The following is a 15379-nucleotide window of genomic DNA, read 5'->3' as shown; positions in this document are numbered from 1 at the left end:
CAGTCTGGATTGCGTGTCTGATGTCACTGGTGTTTGCCTCCGCTCTGACGTTGCGGTGGGGAAAGAGTACCTAGCGGGACTTCGGTGAGTGCATAGGCAGAGCTGGGTGCCCAGCATGTGCTTTCTAAAGGGACCGCCTCTAGGGACAGAAAACAGGGTGAGATATAGGATAATGGTCTGCTGAGCCAGGGACAGCACACACATGTGCACCCACCCAAGCTCTCTTGTTCAGAAATTCATGCATTTATACACCCTAGAAACACTCCCACTCACCACTCTCCATCAAACTATACACCCACAAATAAAAAGCCAAAGATCTCACATTTGCCGATCCCTGCTGCCTTCCTGACTTCATCTCCTCCCCTCTCTCCCCTGCTCATTCCCCTTCAGCTACACAGGCCTTCTTGCTGTCTTGGAAGCACATGGGAACATTCCTGCCACAGGGCCTTTGCACAATCTGCACCTGTGCCTGGAATGCTTCCTCTGTGGATCGGTACTGCTCACTCCTTCACCTCCTTCAGGCTTTTGCTCAAATGTCCCCTTGTCAACAGTGCCATCCCCTGAACATCCCCACACACCCCCTCGCCTTCTCCCTCACCCTGCTCTGTTTCATTTCCCCATAGCATGTATCCCCTTCAAACATGTTTCATAATTTACTTATGTTTCTCATTCATCGTCCGTCTTTCCTCACTTAGAATGTAAGCTCTGTGAGGGCAGGAATTGTTGTTTTGTTCACTGATGCATCCCAAGTGCTACAACATTTCCTGGAGAGCAGCAGGCTCTCAATAAATACTTGTTGAGTAAGTGAATGATGCCATGAATGCTTTTCAGATAAACATCTTGAATTACAAGAACACACGTTTACACACACATAGTATTCACACTTGTAAAAAATACTTAACTCACAGAAATACACTCATTGACATAGAAATAAAAGCCCTCAAATATAATCACAAAGAAATCCACACAAATAAAACACAACCATTGCATCAGGCTGGTGAAGCAGTAAAGCGGTGTTTTGTGTCAAGCATCGTCCTTAGAACTATAAGGTGCAAAGGATGAGAAGTAAACTCCTGCCTACAGAGAGTGCATTAGCCCCCTGGGGAGGCGATGTGAAACCAGAGAATGTGATCAGAGGGAGAGGAGAAGGAAGGAGGCAGAAGGGCTGAGCTGTCCTTATCAACTAAAGCTGCAGGAGTCAGAGAAGGAAGGGGCTGGGGGCCCAGCGTGCCCACAGGAGGCCAGCTGTCCAAGGGTTTGTTCTGGAGCTCATCCGACGGCTCCTTCCTGCATCACGTCAGCACCTTGTGGGGGCCCGAGTGCCACATGATGTACAACAGCAGGGTCGGGTGCTTGCTGGCCACAGATGATGGTCTACATTGGAGGAACAGGAAGTGAACCGTTCCATCCCCCTGGTTGCTGGTTCCCAAAGCTTCCAAGCCAATGAATGGCTCAGGGCAGGACCCCACATGACTGATGGGAGATGTCCTGGCCTCCCCAGTCTCCCCTTTCTTGAACGAGTCAGGGGTCCCCTGGGGCTATGCTGCTGCAGTGCCTCTGATGAGGCCAGTGTGGGTCGTGGGAGAAAGGAGCCCCTTATCTTCCCCTAGTGTTGGTTCCCTCAGCAGCAGCCTCACTCCAGATGGCTATGAAGAGGCCGAGGAGGGGCTGGAGAAGGTGGCAGAAGGGTCCAGAAGCAGGTGATGGGGAAGGTGCAGGACTGTAACCAGGTGTGGCTGTAATGGGTGCTGACCATGCAGGTGGTGCCACGCTTTTGGGAGGGGACACTCCTCATGCCACTCTACAGACACACACACACACTCTCACACACTCTCACATATATACACAATTGCACACACACACATATACAATCCATACAAACCACACACCAGTACAATGACATGCACAACCACACACATGCACACAATCACATACACTCTCACACACACACACACAGATACACACGCACAATCCACGGTAGGAGGGGAGAAGGCTCAGAAGCAAACACGGTCACACTGTCCTGACAGCATGGAGAGTGGACTGAAGGCCAAGAGAAGGGTGCTGAGGCTTGCTCTGGCAACAAGGCAGTGCCAACAGCACCCACAGGGTGGCCCCTGCCGCCCATGAAAGGAAGGCGGCTGAGTGGGAGGAGTTTTGCATCAGGCTTCTCTTGTGGTCTCTTTTCCATACCCTCGCTGTACCGCTTCTCCCTGAGCGCCGCCACCCCCCCTACCCCCGCCCTGTCCATTCACAGCCTTTGCAGAACCCAGAGCTCCTTTCCAAGGACTACCCTTGGGTCTTGTAAATAGGTGTGTGCGGGGTGTGTGTGTGTTTGTGTGGTCCCCTTGGGTTCAGAGACTCCCCAGGTCCCTTGCATATGGGCAGGCCCCCACTGAGCTCATTCCAAGGAGCAGTAAGAGGCTTCTTCTCCCCCAGGCCTGATCTTCCAAATTTATTTTGAAAGGGTCGGTCAGCTCTGGGCGTCATGGAATGAAATGTTTAACCAGGAAGGGGTTATATGTAGAAGGGTTTCTGGGGAGATGGAAAGAGAGAGGAAAAATTAATTCACAGCCACACATATGGAAGCCCTGGGTAGAAAGTTTTCCACTCCCCGGGCTTGGTTTCCTGCCAGCCAGGCTCTCTTGGGTGGAATGTATGAGTCCAGCACGTTTGGGATTGATTTCAACAGAGCACTAGGGAACACCTTTTAACCTGGAGCCAAGAATAGTTAGCAGAATTGTTTTCCAGTTACTTTGTTCTCAAGTCTGGACAGCCCCAGGCTCTGGGTGTTGACTGGGGGTCAAGATCAAAGTAGCGGAGTGTTTGCCCAGGGAATCCTTGTTCTTTGCCAGCAGCCCTAACTGGTCCTGGGCCAGGGGATCTTGGTGCCTTAGGCACCTCCCAGCACCCAGTCATGGTCGCTGGGGAAAGCCCAGAGTAGCCCTGGTAACGGCACTGAAAACTGAAGCTGAAAAGACAAATGGCAATGAAATATTTAGAAAAACAGCTCAACTCCAATAATCATCAAAAGGGGGTCGAGGAGGGTATAGCTCAGTGGTAGAGCAGGAGCTTAGCATGCATGAGGTCATGGGTTCGATCCCCAGTACTTTCATTAAATAAAAAACAAACAAACAAACAAACAAACAAACAAACCGAATTATCTCCCCCCACAAAAAAAGTTGGGGAGGAAAATAACTCAGTGGTAGAGAGCATGCTTAGCATGCATGGGGTCCTGGGTTCAATCCCCAGTACCTCCATTAAAAAAACAAACAAACAATAATCATCAAAAGGATATGAACTGAAATAGCTCCAAGATGTGAGGATTTTTCTGAGCCACAAAATTAGAGCAGATGTTTAAAATAAGATCCCCAGTGCTGAGGCGGGAACAGTGAGGATGGCGGTCTCCTGCGGCTTGTGCATTGGGGGTGGGGAGAGGAATCAGGGAATATTGGGAGCTTTTCATTTCTTACCTTTTGATTCATGGCAATGATCTGAAATGTAGTAAAGCACTTTGTACAGTGATGTCCATCGTAGCACTATTCCAGAAGCAAAAACTTTAGAAATGACTTAAATGCCCAATAGGAGAGTAGTTTAGAAAGTTTATCTGACAGTGTATCAGGCAACTATTCAACATGTTTGTGAGTTAATGTTGTGGAAAAATGCTTGTGATAGAATGCTATGGGGGGGGGGAATTATGTATGCAATAGGTTCTTAATTCTGTTATATATTATATAAAAGAAAGACACTAAAATGCCATAATTATCTTCAAGTGGTGGTGGCAGGGGTAAATCATCTTTACACTTCTCTATAATTAGCATGTATTATTTTATAATTAGATTTTAAAAAGGAACTTCAGACTAAAATAAATAGCCAGTAAAAAGGGCCCCCTCCTGCAGGGCCATGCTGACTTGGTGAGTGCAGTGAGGACTGGGGGTGTGTAAAAGGGGTCCCCTCTGTGCTGTTACTCATTTCCCCTCTGGTTTCTCAACCGGCTTAGTCCCAGCTGAGACCCCCTTGTGCCTGAGAGCCTGAGCTCTGTGCCTCCCCCTCCTGCCACCCTCCCCCTCTAAGCTGCTCACAGCCCTAGATTCTGCCTCGTCAGTTCTTGGCAGCACTTTGGGCTCTTAAACCTTGGGCTCAGGCTGGAGAAAACCCAGCTGGGTACTAAAGAGTCTGGCACCCTGGGGATGAAGCCTGGGTGATACAGGCAAGGGCAGTCTGGGAACTTCCGAGACGACCAGAAGGCACAGCCTTCAGGCTCATGTTCACCAGCACAAGAAGCTGACCAGCCAGGAGGCCAAGTCACACGAAGAGGAGAAGCTGGGCTCGGTTCTGCCTCTTGATGGCTGAATGCATCCCTACTCCCCATGCTGTGCGCCTCTTCTTATCACTGGAGCTGGACTTGTCAGGGCTTGGGGACTTTTGGCCCCATGTCTCCCTTTTCCCTACAGAATCCGAATGTCGGGCATCAAAGGTCTACAAGGGGTGGTAAGAAAGACAGTGAATGACGAATTGCAGGCCAATATCTGGGACCCACAGCACATGGACAAGATCGTCCCATCACTGCTTTTCAATCTGCAACACGTGGAGGAGGCTGAGAGGTAAGCAGGTGAGGGAGGAGCTTGTACAGTGGCTGCGTGCAGCCCCCCTGGGTGCTTGGCAACCACGCGGCTGGGGCTGGTTGGTGAACCCAGCTCAGAGGCCAGGGATCCCAGTTTTTGTGACTTGCTCTACAGTGAGTCCAAAGCTGGTTCCCTAGGAGCCTTGGATCTGGCGTTCTACCAGCCACTGTACCTTCCTAAGGTCTGTATTCCTGAAGGTGCGGGGCTCCCTGGGGTAAGAACCAAGAGTCGGGTCTCCTGGGTCTTCTAGAGGAAGCAGCAGGCCAAGGAGGTTTTTAATGCCTTTCATGGTTCCAGTTGCTGATGAGGACCCTTCCTTTCTTCCGCCTCACTTCCTAATGGTGTTTCAGGGCCTTCAACATGCCTGCTTGGCCAGCCTGTGGCCACTCAAAAGATGCACTGGTTTCCCTACTTTCAGTTGAGCCAGTGCTGCTACAGACGGTGGGAAAGTTAGTGTGCCCTCTGGTGGTTGTTCCTGGAATACCATATCCTCGGAGGTCTAGAGCGGTCTCAGGATGAGGAATCCTGGGGCTCCTTCTGTCCAGATCTGGGCTCACCTCCCGTGACTTGAGTGCCACTGAGTCACACTTCAGCCAACCCCCATGCCTTCCTTTTTCCCTCTCACTCTCTCTGCTTCTTCCTTTCTCCCCCTTTCTTTTGTTTTCTCCGACTATCTGCCTCCATCTCTTCTGATCTCATCTCTCTTTCTTTCCAAAGCCTTGGGGGCATGGAGACACTCTCGGTCTGTGCCCCGCCCCAACCCAGGCCCATGGAGCTCAGGGTAGCTATCTTTCCCACAGAAGCACATCAGGCCTATCCCTAAGGATTTCCATAAAAAGAACTTTATCCTGCCTCCCACAATCTTCCTCCTCTCTGGGCTTCCTTACCCCATTTAACTTCAGACAGCATAGACTGCTCCCCCGTCCCCATGACTGAGTGCAGCCTACATCAAATTCCGGCTTGTCCTACTGTGACCATTTGCATGAGTGAAGCACAGAAACCCAGGCCTGCACAAAGCTGCCTCCCAGCTCTGCATTCCCTCTTTCACCTGTGTGCTGTGTGTTCCCACAGCCGGTCCCCTTCACCCCTCCAAGCACCAGAGAAGGAAAAGGAGAACCCGGCAGAACTGGCTGAGAGGTGCCTGCGGGAACTGCTGGGCCGGGCTGCCTTTGGCAACATCAAAAATGCCATCAAGCCTGTTCTCATGTGAGTGCCCCACCACCACCAGCCTTCAGCTTTGAACTGTTTCGGGTCTGGAACCTCCTTGGGGAGGAGGTGTTATGGTTGTGGTGCTGTGGCCAAGTTGGTCCCTTCTCTGTGCCTGTGTGCCCTGCATTGTGGCATCAAAAGCTACCACATGGTGGCCCAGTGCAGTCTGGGGGAGAGAAGTGGGCAGAAGAGCCCCTGAGGCTGAAGGAAGGTACCTGACTTCATTCCTGGGTCCACAGCTACGGAACCCTCCAACTCTGGGGCTGGGAGGGCTCTGGGGTCCCTCATGCTTCCCTTCTCTCACCTACCCCTGAAAGCCCTTGCTATGCCCCTGGGAGCTTTGAGAGGGGCCTGATGTCTCGGGAGGTGTCATTCTCCCACCAAACTTCTCCTCCCTAACATCACTTGCATTGCATAGTCACTCCCCATATCTTCTTCCTCACAGCCATCTGGATAACCATTCTCTTTGGGAACCCAAGGTGTTCGCCATCCGTTGCTTTAAAATCATCATGTACTCAATTCAGGTACGGTGGCTCCCCTGGTCCCCCTGGCCAAGGGCACCTCTGGGAGCGGGATGGTGCATAGCTGGAGAAAGCCAGCTGTCCTCTGTGGCTCCTAAGCCCCTAGTTTTCCAAAACGGCGCTGCCTAACCTAGCTGTGGAGAAGGACCAGTTTAATTTTTAGTTCTAATACGTCACAGATCCATACTTTATAAAACACAATTACAAAGAACTCCTAGGAAAAGTAAATGAAAAACTCACACAAAATACAAGCCCATAGACCATAACTGGCTGCCATGGCTTTGTCAGATAGCTTACTAAACACTTACTCTCAATTTCTGCAGTTAGCTCAATGTAAACAGGCTCAGACAGATCTTGAATTGGCAGCAGACCACAGGCCACCCTTTGAGCAGCACTGGACTAAGCCACGTGGCCTCTCGTGGCCCTTACCAATAAAACCTGGGACCCGGGAAAAATGAGAAGGAAGACAGTATTTTAAAATTGACTTTTGATCCATTTGAAGTGAAAGGGCCCAAGAAAAAAGTGGAAATCCAGGTCTTCACTAGGATTTGACTCAACTTCTTGTTGGACCAAGGTTGGGGGAAGGACTCAGGAAAAGAAACCAGGGTATCTGGGCCTCTTCCAATGCCTACATACTAGCTTTGGGACCTGCCTTTTGTCCACCCTGCTCTGGGTCCCCGTCGAGGGCGGCCCTGGCTCAGAGGCCATGTGGAGGTTGCTGTTTGGGGACCAGCACATCTTCCTCCCCCCAGCCGCAGCACTCCCACCTGGTTATCCAGCAGCTCCTGAGCCACCTGGATGCCAACAGCCGCAGTGCGGCCACGGTGCGGGCTGGCATCGTGGAGGTCCTGTCGGAAGCCGCCGTCATCGCCGCCACCGGCTCTGTGGGTAAGAGGGGTCCTCAGTGAAGGAGTGGGGGCTGGGGACACCCCCCCCCACCAAGGAAAAGAATTGCCCTTAGTAGTAGGCTGCCTCCCCTTCCAGAAAAGGGCAAGGCACCATAGGGAGGGGTCAAAGCCGGTTTTCCTCAAGAGGAGATATCAGCCAGGGAAGGTCGACAGGCAGAGGAAGACCCTGGCTAGAAGTGGGCCCAGGCTTGCCGGGTAATACCGGGCAGGGGAGAATGAGTGAGGGGTGCCAGCCCGGGGTTTCGGGTCTCCCACCCCGCTGCGCTCAGGACCCACAGTGCTGGAGATGTTCAACACTCTGCTGAGGCAGCTGCGGCTCAGCATCGACTACGCCCTGACCGGGAGCTACGATGGGGCGATCAGCCTAGGCACCAAGATCATCAAGGAGCACGAAGAGCGCATGTTCCAGGAGGCAGTCATCAAGACCATAGGTGGGTCCTGGGGAGGGGCGGGGCCTGGGCGAGGGGCGGGGCCCAGGCGGGGCGGGGGCGGGGCCCTGGCCTGGACCCGCGGAGGATGGGACAGAGGGGCGGCAGGGCCGCGTAGGATTGTCATCCACTCACATTGTGTTACTCACGAACACTGCGGAAAATAGAGTTAATCCGCTGTGCGCACAGCGTACAGAGTGGCCTGGGCCTGACTTGAGTGAGTGCACAGAACAATCTCCCTGGGTTTCTCAGCCTGGACTTCAGATCAGAGGCTAAGAGAGGCGAACTCTTCCTGCACCCCAGTCCCTATTAGGCCTGCCTGATGCTTCCACAGTGGAGTAATTGGAGGGGAGGTGGGAGTGAGGAAGAGAAAAAGAAGAGAATAGGAAAGGGAGAAGGCCGTGGATAAGCACGTGGATGTGGAAGAGGGCTGTAAAGCCCCCGCGTGCACGTAAGGGCCCATCACTTTCAGATCCTTCCTGTCCTTGTGTCACTGGAGCTTCCCCTCTCCATCCCGGAGACCTTAACCAGTCTCAGAAATAACAAGTGAAGGAACGGGAGCCGGGAAGAGTCCTCTGCAGTTACCTAGGTGTCTCCCTCTGAGTCTTAATCGTCTCTCTAGAGAAGCAGCCTGCACTCTTTGCAGTAGTTTGTTCAGCTGAAAGGCTGAGCTGAGACCCTGGCAGCTGGCGGCCTTACCTGGGCCAACCCTCTCCTCCCTTCCCTCTGCCCTCCCTGCTCCCCCAGGCTCCTTTGCCAGCACGTTGCCCACGTACCAGCGCTCCGAGGTGATCCTCTTCATCATGAGCAAGGTCCCGCTGCCTTCCCTGCATCACCCCGTGGAGACGGGGAGGACAGGGTGAGTCTACCACACTTTTCTCCCTCTTCCTCTCCCAGCCTAGATTCCACCCCAGACTCCCCTTTGCACATTTTCCAGCTCTCTCCTTTCTGCACCTCAACTTTCCTGGTGCTGCCCTCACTGTCTTCTCTCATTCTACTCTCAGATCCCTCAGCAGGCTTTCGTGGGCCTTTGGATCCCACAACAGTTCCTCAGGCTGTCCCGCCAATAAGGAGGGGAGCCAGTAATTCCCTAGTCTGCATCCTGGCTCTGGAGGTCACTGTCCAGGGTAACCCAACAAGATAAGCCTCATAGAGAATCTAATCACGAGAGAGAACTGGGCAGGCAAGTGTGGGGTCTTCACTCACCCATAATCACCATCCTGGTGAGTATTTGTGTCTCTGGTCTATAGGGAGAACAGAAACCGGCTGACCCAGATTATGCTGCTGAAATCCCTCCTTCAGGTGAGCCTCCTGTCCCCATTCCTGCTCTGCCTCTGCAGGAGGCAGCTCCTTCCAAGGGACCAAGAGAAGGCTACCACATACAGTTGTGCAGGTGGCACACTGCACAAATATGCCCGGCCAAAGGGGTGAGTGGGGGCTGAAATCCAACCTGTGTTCCACTCACTAGCCAGGCTGGGTACTCACAGGGCTGGATTATCCAAAACAGGCAGGACACCTCTTTCTAACTTTCACAGAGGTACCTTCTCAGCTACTGATGGCCTTGTCACCCAAATGTTATCTCTGTATTGAGATGGAATCTATTGGTTCTTGCCCCTTTTCCCTCCAAGGACCTCCCCAGGTCCCTTCCACCTGTTTCTCCCTTGGCACCTGTGCCCACCTCAGTCTCCCAGCTACCATCTTTCCCTTTATTAGTATTTTTAATTTAATTTTTTTTATTGAAGCATAGTTGGCTTACAATATTGTATTAATTTCTGGTGTACAGCATAGTGATTCAGTTATACGTGTATCCTTTATTAGTTTTTTTACATTAATCTTCTTATTTTATTTTGGGTGGAGGTAATTAGGTTTTTATTTATTTTTAATGGAGGTGCTGGGGACTGAATCCAGGACCTTGTGCATGCTAGGCACGTGCTCTACCACTGAGCTATATACCCTCCCCCCTTACATTCATCTTCTTTCCTTCTTTGCAGCCATCAATGGAGCCTAGATTTACTGTTCTCAAATGCTATTCATATAACCAACTTATTTAATATATGGATTCTCTAGAGATTTTGCACTGTCAGGGTGAGGTCCTAGAATGTGTGTTTGTAACAAGCTCCCCAGGTGTTCTTAGGCACAGCCTTGGCCTCAACTCTGGATATCTCCCAACTGTTATTCTCATAGTTGCTCCACCTCTCCTCACCTATCATAAATACAACCAAGAAGAATTTTCTAGAAATGCTGTCCCCCACATGCTGCTCCTTGTTAAAGAGTAAGTCTCAGGTTCTAACTGATGTGCATTCAGATTTCAAACTTCTCAGACTGAATTTGAAGGTCCCCAGTCACTTTTCCCTCCTTGGACTCCCCTACATCACGCCTAGCCCGTCTCTGCTCTAACCATGCCACTCTGACCGCCCCCTCTTTCCCTCATGCCTTCCCTTCCCTCTATTCCCTCTACCCAGCCCCACTGTTCACATCACTCTTTTTTTTTTTTTTTAGTGGAAGTACTGGGGATTGAACCCAGGACCTCATGCATGCTAAGCATGCGCTCTACCACTGAGCTGCTCCCACCGCTCAGCATCACTTTATTTTTATAAAGGCTCTTTGTGCTCACATATCTGGTTACCTTGTGGGTCTATGTACTCCTACCATTTCTTTGCTGAGTTTGCCCTCATTAATTTGTGCCCAGCATGTCACCAACGTGACAGTTTGCAGCACACACACACATACGTCCCCCTTCAGTGAACATTGATGTTTACTCTTGATGCCACTAGGCTTTACTAGAGCCTCAGCGGCCTGTTAGATCATCAAAGGCATTGTTTTGCAATATGGACTTAACAGTAAATATTTTTTGCTGCTTTTGACTGCTTTGACAACATCATGGATGAAGTGTCTGTGCCAACTGGCTTTAATTAGAAGCCCCGCATCATGGCCAGGCTGGAAGAGGTGTAAGCAAGTGCTGTGTGCGTGCTTTGGCTGTTGCCTTGTGCGTGGGTTCTGATTCCTTGGCCCAGCTATAAGTTCTCCCGCTGTCTCTCCATTTCTTTGTGACTGTCCGTGCTCCTAATGAGGCGTGTTTGTGGTGAATATTCGTCAGTTGTGCCCTAATGGCCTGGAACATTAGGTTCTGAAGCTCCCTGGCCTCTGCCCGCCTCTTGTGCTCATCATTTGCTTGCTTTTAACAACGTAATGTTTCTGCATACTGTCCCACCCCCCCCCCAGGTCAGCTAAACTGAGCTGAGCAGGTTGCCTGGGTAGATGTTGGAGGGTTCAAAAAAGTTGCCTAAGGTGGAGGATGTGGGGAGCTGGGATGGGAGGTGTTTAGAGAGGATGGATGCTTCAGACCCAACTTCTGCTGGCTGCTCCTCCATCTCCTCGCTGCTGCCAAGAAGGTTCCTAAGCACACTCTCCTGGGCTCCCTTGCAGGTATCCACTGGTTTCCAGTGCAACAACATGATGTCAGCTCTGCCCAGCAACTTCCTTGACCGCCTTCTCTCCACCGCCCTCATGGAGGATGCAGAGATCCGTCTCTTCGTTCTAGAGATTCTCATCAGTTTCATTGATCGTCATGGCAACCGCCACAAGTTCTCTACCATCAGGTGAACTTGGAGTCTCCCCTCCAGCTGATGTGTGATGAGGGAGAAGACTCCTGTTAGGACCTCACACCTAGGTGGAAGGACAATTCAGATCTTCAGTGGGACCCACCAGGGAGCTGATCATGGATATGGACCCTGAGGCCCTGCAAGGGAAGGAGAGACTGGAAGGGCTCTTCCACCTGGCGGGGAGGAAGCAGAGGGAGGGACTGGAAATTTGAGAGACACAGAGCAGGTACCAAAAGGAGCTCTCAGGTGGGGAGGAAAGAAGGGGATGCAGGATTATCAGTAGAGACTGGGGGAGGGGAGCTTAAAAGGAGGAAAGAGACGAAGGAGAGAGTAATCTGGATCAGTATTTAAGAAAAAGAGACAGGCACTTGAGAACTTGGGAGAAAGTGGAGATCAGGCTAAGAACCAGGGCTGGAGGAACACTGGGAGGCGTTGGAACAACCAATGCCACGTGATGCTCTAGCTGGCCTCATACAAGGGCTAAGGTGGCCTCTCGTCCCCTCGCAGTACCCTCAGTGACATCTCTGTCCTGAAGCTGAAAGTGGACAAGTGCTCCCGACAGGACACCATTTTCATGAAGAAGGTTAGCAAGTGTGACCTCAAGACATAGTAAACCCTGGGTGGGCCAGGCCCTATGGATCCCAGCCTTCCAGCCCCCAGATCACCCCAGACTAGGCCCCCAAAGCCTGCTCCCTCCTCTTTCTTTTTCTTTTTTTAGTGGAGGTACTGGGGATTGAACCCAGGACCTCGTGTGTGCTAGGCACACACTCCACCACTGAGCTATACTCTCCACACTGCCCTTTGACTATGCTTAGTCCAGACAACAAGCCGACCCCACTAGGGGATCAAGCTCCCGGGTCATATTTAGAGCCAGAGTGAGGACCACCCCTTGACTGTGTTCTCCTAAAACCAGATTTCAGCAGCAGCTCTTGTTGCTGGTTTCACTGGACCCGCCCTTCCCTAAACATGTCCTCCTGCATGTCCTGGCTTCTACCGCGGTCTGCTTTAAGGGCATCCTCTCCCTGAGGTGGAGGTGGGTTACACACAGCTGTGCCACTCCTTCCTAATAGGACTGATCTTCCTATTCTCGTGCCCCTCCTGTCCCCATCCCGCCCGCCATGGCCTTGCCCCCACTTTTGCCCCATCTCCAGCACTCCCAGCAGCTCTACAGACACATCTACCTGAGCTGTAAGGAGGAAACGAACATACAGAAGCACTACGAGGCGCTCTACGGCTTGCTGGCGCTCATCAGCATTGAGCTGGCCAACGAGGAGGTGGTGGTAGACCTCATCCGCCTAGTGCTGGCCGTTCAGGTGGGGTCTGGTGTGGGCAGGACATAGAGCTTGGGGTCGGGGGAGGGGACCTGTGTTGGCCAAGCACTACTGAGTGCCAGGTAGCCACCCCTTAACAGTTGTTTTGGAGCCCAGGAATGTCACACCCTGGTTGGCCATTCCTCCATAAAGACCACAAACCAGGGTCCTGTTTAGGGACCCACCGAAGAGTGCTTCATTCACGACTTTGCCTCATCTTCAGACTAAAGGAGACCCAGGAAATAGTGTCTTTTAAAAACATCCTTTCACCCCTAGTATTTCAGGTCTCTTGCAAGGTTCTGAATGAGACTCCGGGAATCACTGAGAGGGTACCTGTAAGCCCGGAGTGATCCCGAAACAAACTTGTTTGTCTAAAGATCATCTCGTTCCCAAACCTGGCTGTGCTTCGAATTGCCTTGAGCACTTATTTAAAATATGTATTTGGAGTTCTGTCCCCAAGCTTAGGGACCTGGAGACTCAACAAGCCCCCCTCATTGAGTCTTAGGGAGCCAGCATGGCGCTAGATAGGCCTTTAGACTTTCCAGGGTGCTGGGAATTGGGGTGCTGAGGGTGGGGCACCAGTATAGGTTTTCAATGTGTCGCCACAGGACGTGGCCCAGGTCAACGAAGAGAACTTGCCTGTTTACAACCGCTGTGCTCTCTATGCGTTGGGCGCCGCCTACCTGAACCTCATCAGCCAGCTCACAACCGTGCCTGCCTTCTGCCAGCACATCCATGAGGTTGGCTACCCAGAGAGCTCGGGGGGCCCTTGACTTGGGGTTTCCCCAGAACAGCTTTTCCTTAATTGCATGAGCCCTGTGCATGGTCTAGGCGTGCGAACTAATGATAGTGAGAAAGAGCTGGCATCTCCTCCTATAGGAGATGACACAGCACAGGGCGGTATCCTGTACCCCTTCCCCACCTGCTACCTGCCCCCCTCTACTTCCTGCCCCTCTGTGCTTCCCCCGCTCCTGGAAGTGCATATGCACACACCCTCAGGTCGTCTGGGACTAAAGCTACTTTAAAAAAAGATTTTGTTATGAAAGTTTTCAAATATCACAAAAGCTGCATGGGTAAAACAATAAACATCTGCACAGCTATCACACAGATTAAGCAGTTAGGAAGACTTTGCACATTTGCTTCATCTGTCTCCTTTTCTTTTGCTTTTCCTTTGCTGACATGTGTTCAAACAAGCCTCAGCTATCATGTCATTTCACCCCTATATATATCAGTATTCGTGGCTAAAAAAACATGGACACCTTCCTACATAATTTCCATGTGATTTACATGCCTAATTAAATGATCAGTTATCCCTTGGTGTTGTTATCTTGTACCCAGTCTGCAATCAGATGTTCTTAGTTGTTGCAAAAAGACATCTTAAAACACACCAAACTATATATAAGTGGAATCATATAATGTGTAGGATTAATGTTAAAATACACCAGCAAAACAAAATAAAACTAAACAAGGAAGCCCAAGTCTCAGCTGGCCTGGCCTGGCCTCGGGTCACGGAGGAAGGTGAGATATCGCCCTGCCCGAGACCATCCTGAGCGAGGCAGGGAATCCCCGGTCGCTGGGCTGATACAGGAGGGCAGGACAGGCAATGCCCCGACATCCTCCTCATTAAAAGTAGTAGCATCGAGGCTTACTCACCTCCTGCACGAATTTGCATGCCAGCTGTCCTGCCACTTCTCACCATCTTAATAGCTGTCACCTTTCTTGTCAAAAATTTGCAAAGGATGTTGAGGGAAACTCAGCATGTCACTCTTCATCAGGATGTTTTGCAGCGCCCCTGGGTTTGGGGAACAGTGTGACCTATGCTCTCATTTTCGTGTTTCAACAAGAAAATAGAGCACAGGAGCAAGAAACAGAACTTTCTTGGGAGCTAAGACCTCTGCATGGGGAGGACCTTAACGCATGTGTGTCCCTGGGGACAGCTTGAGCAGGGTTTCTTAGGCTGCCCTGAGGGTCCCTGTTGGTCTGAGTTGCTCCCTCAGAAGCCCAGCTGTCGGTGCTCTGCCGGGAGTTTGTGGGAGGGAGGAAGCCCTTAGTGGGTGGGAGCTCCTTCATTTCCTGCTCCGAACTCCCTCTCCCTGCTGAACCCAGCTCTTCCTGTGACTCCTCCCAAACCTCAGGTGATAGAGACCAGGAAGAAAGAGGCTCCATACATGCTCCCTGAGGACGTGTTTGTGGAGAGGCCCAGGTGAGGAGCACCCCGGGGACATGGTCAAAGGCACCCAAGGCAGCTGAGCAAGAAGGCGGGCAGTGGGAGGCCAGGGACTCAGGAGCAGTAAGTGGACCCTTCCTGTGGCCAGGACATCCTGGTTCCCCTTACATGACTGTAATCCATGCCTTAGGCCTTCCTGGCATGTTGTACCGTAGAGTATGGGATACATCCTCTGGGAACTTTGGCGAAGGCCATGGGAACACATCCTGGAGGAGTCCTTCCTGATAAGACACTGCCATCAATCCAAGTGGCCTTCTCAGACTGTATTCTGTGGGCCGGTATCATTTCGGCATCAGAGGAACTCAAGGAAAAGACACTCTGAAAAAAACAAAATATCCCACAAATCCCACAATAGGAAATGGCTTTATAAATTATGGCCCATCCACACCATTGACAACTGGTAGCCCATCCACAGTGTTCTGGAAGAATAGTCCATGTGAAATATTCACTATATAATAGGAGAAAAAAAATAGATCCTGTAACAGGACTGTGAGGGACAGGGCTGTGTTTGTGTGTGTGCATCCGTGTGTGTGACTGAGCGATTCTGCACAA

At 51.4% G+C, this 15379-nt stretch overlaps 1 protein-coding gene across 5 annotated transcripts in view; it reads left to right on the top strand.

Annotated features, from left to right (window-relative positions):
- EFR3B (EFR3 homolog B) overlaps nucleotides 1-15379 on the top strand; it is an 80688-nt gene that overhangs the window by 55033 nt on the left and 10276 nt on the right. For 2 of the 5 annotated variants that reach the window (XM_010992954.3, XM_031466683.2), the window contains exons 6-17: nucleotides 4452-4601; nucleotides 5694-5828; nucleotides 6277-6355; nucleotides 7105-7240; nucleotides 7530-7691; nucleotides 8436-8547; nucleotides 8939-8990; nucleotides 11115-11287; nucleotides 11798-11873; nucleotides 12442-12603; nucleotides 13209-13340; nucleotides 14736-14803. In XM_010992954.3, the coding sequence (XP_010991256.1) occupies nucleotides 4452-4601; nucleotides 5694-5828; nucleotides 6277-6355; nucleotides 7105-7240; nucleotides 7530-7691; nucleotides 8436-8547; nucleotides 8939-8990; nucleotides 11115-11287; nucleotides 11798-11873; nucleotides 12442-12603; nucleotides 13209-13340; nucleotides 14736-14803 (1437 nt within the window). The remainder of the gene's footprint in view (nucleotides 1-4451; nucleotides 4602-5693; nucleotides 5829-6276; nucleotides 6356-7104; nucleotides 7241-7529; nucleotides 7692-8435; nucleotides 8548-8938; nucleotides 8991-11114; nucleotides 11288-11797; nucleotides 11874-12441; nucleotides 12604-13208; nucleotides 13341-14735; nucleotides 14804-15379) is intronic. The other 3 variants (XM_031466682.2, XM_010992956.3, XM_031466684.2) reach the window with 3 other exon arrangements.

This window comes from Camelus dromedarius, chromosome 15 (assembly GCF_036321535.1).
Source record: "Camelus dromedarius isolate mCamDro1 chromosome 15, mCamDro1.pat, whole genome shotgun sequence".
Taxonomy (NCBI): Eukaryota; Metazoa; Chordata; class Mammalia; order Artiodactyla; family Camelidae; genus Camelus; species Camelus dromedarius.
The sequence above is the reverse complement of the archived record's forward strand: the minus strand, read 5'-3'. Positions and strand labels throughout refer to the sequence as shown.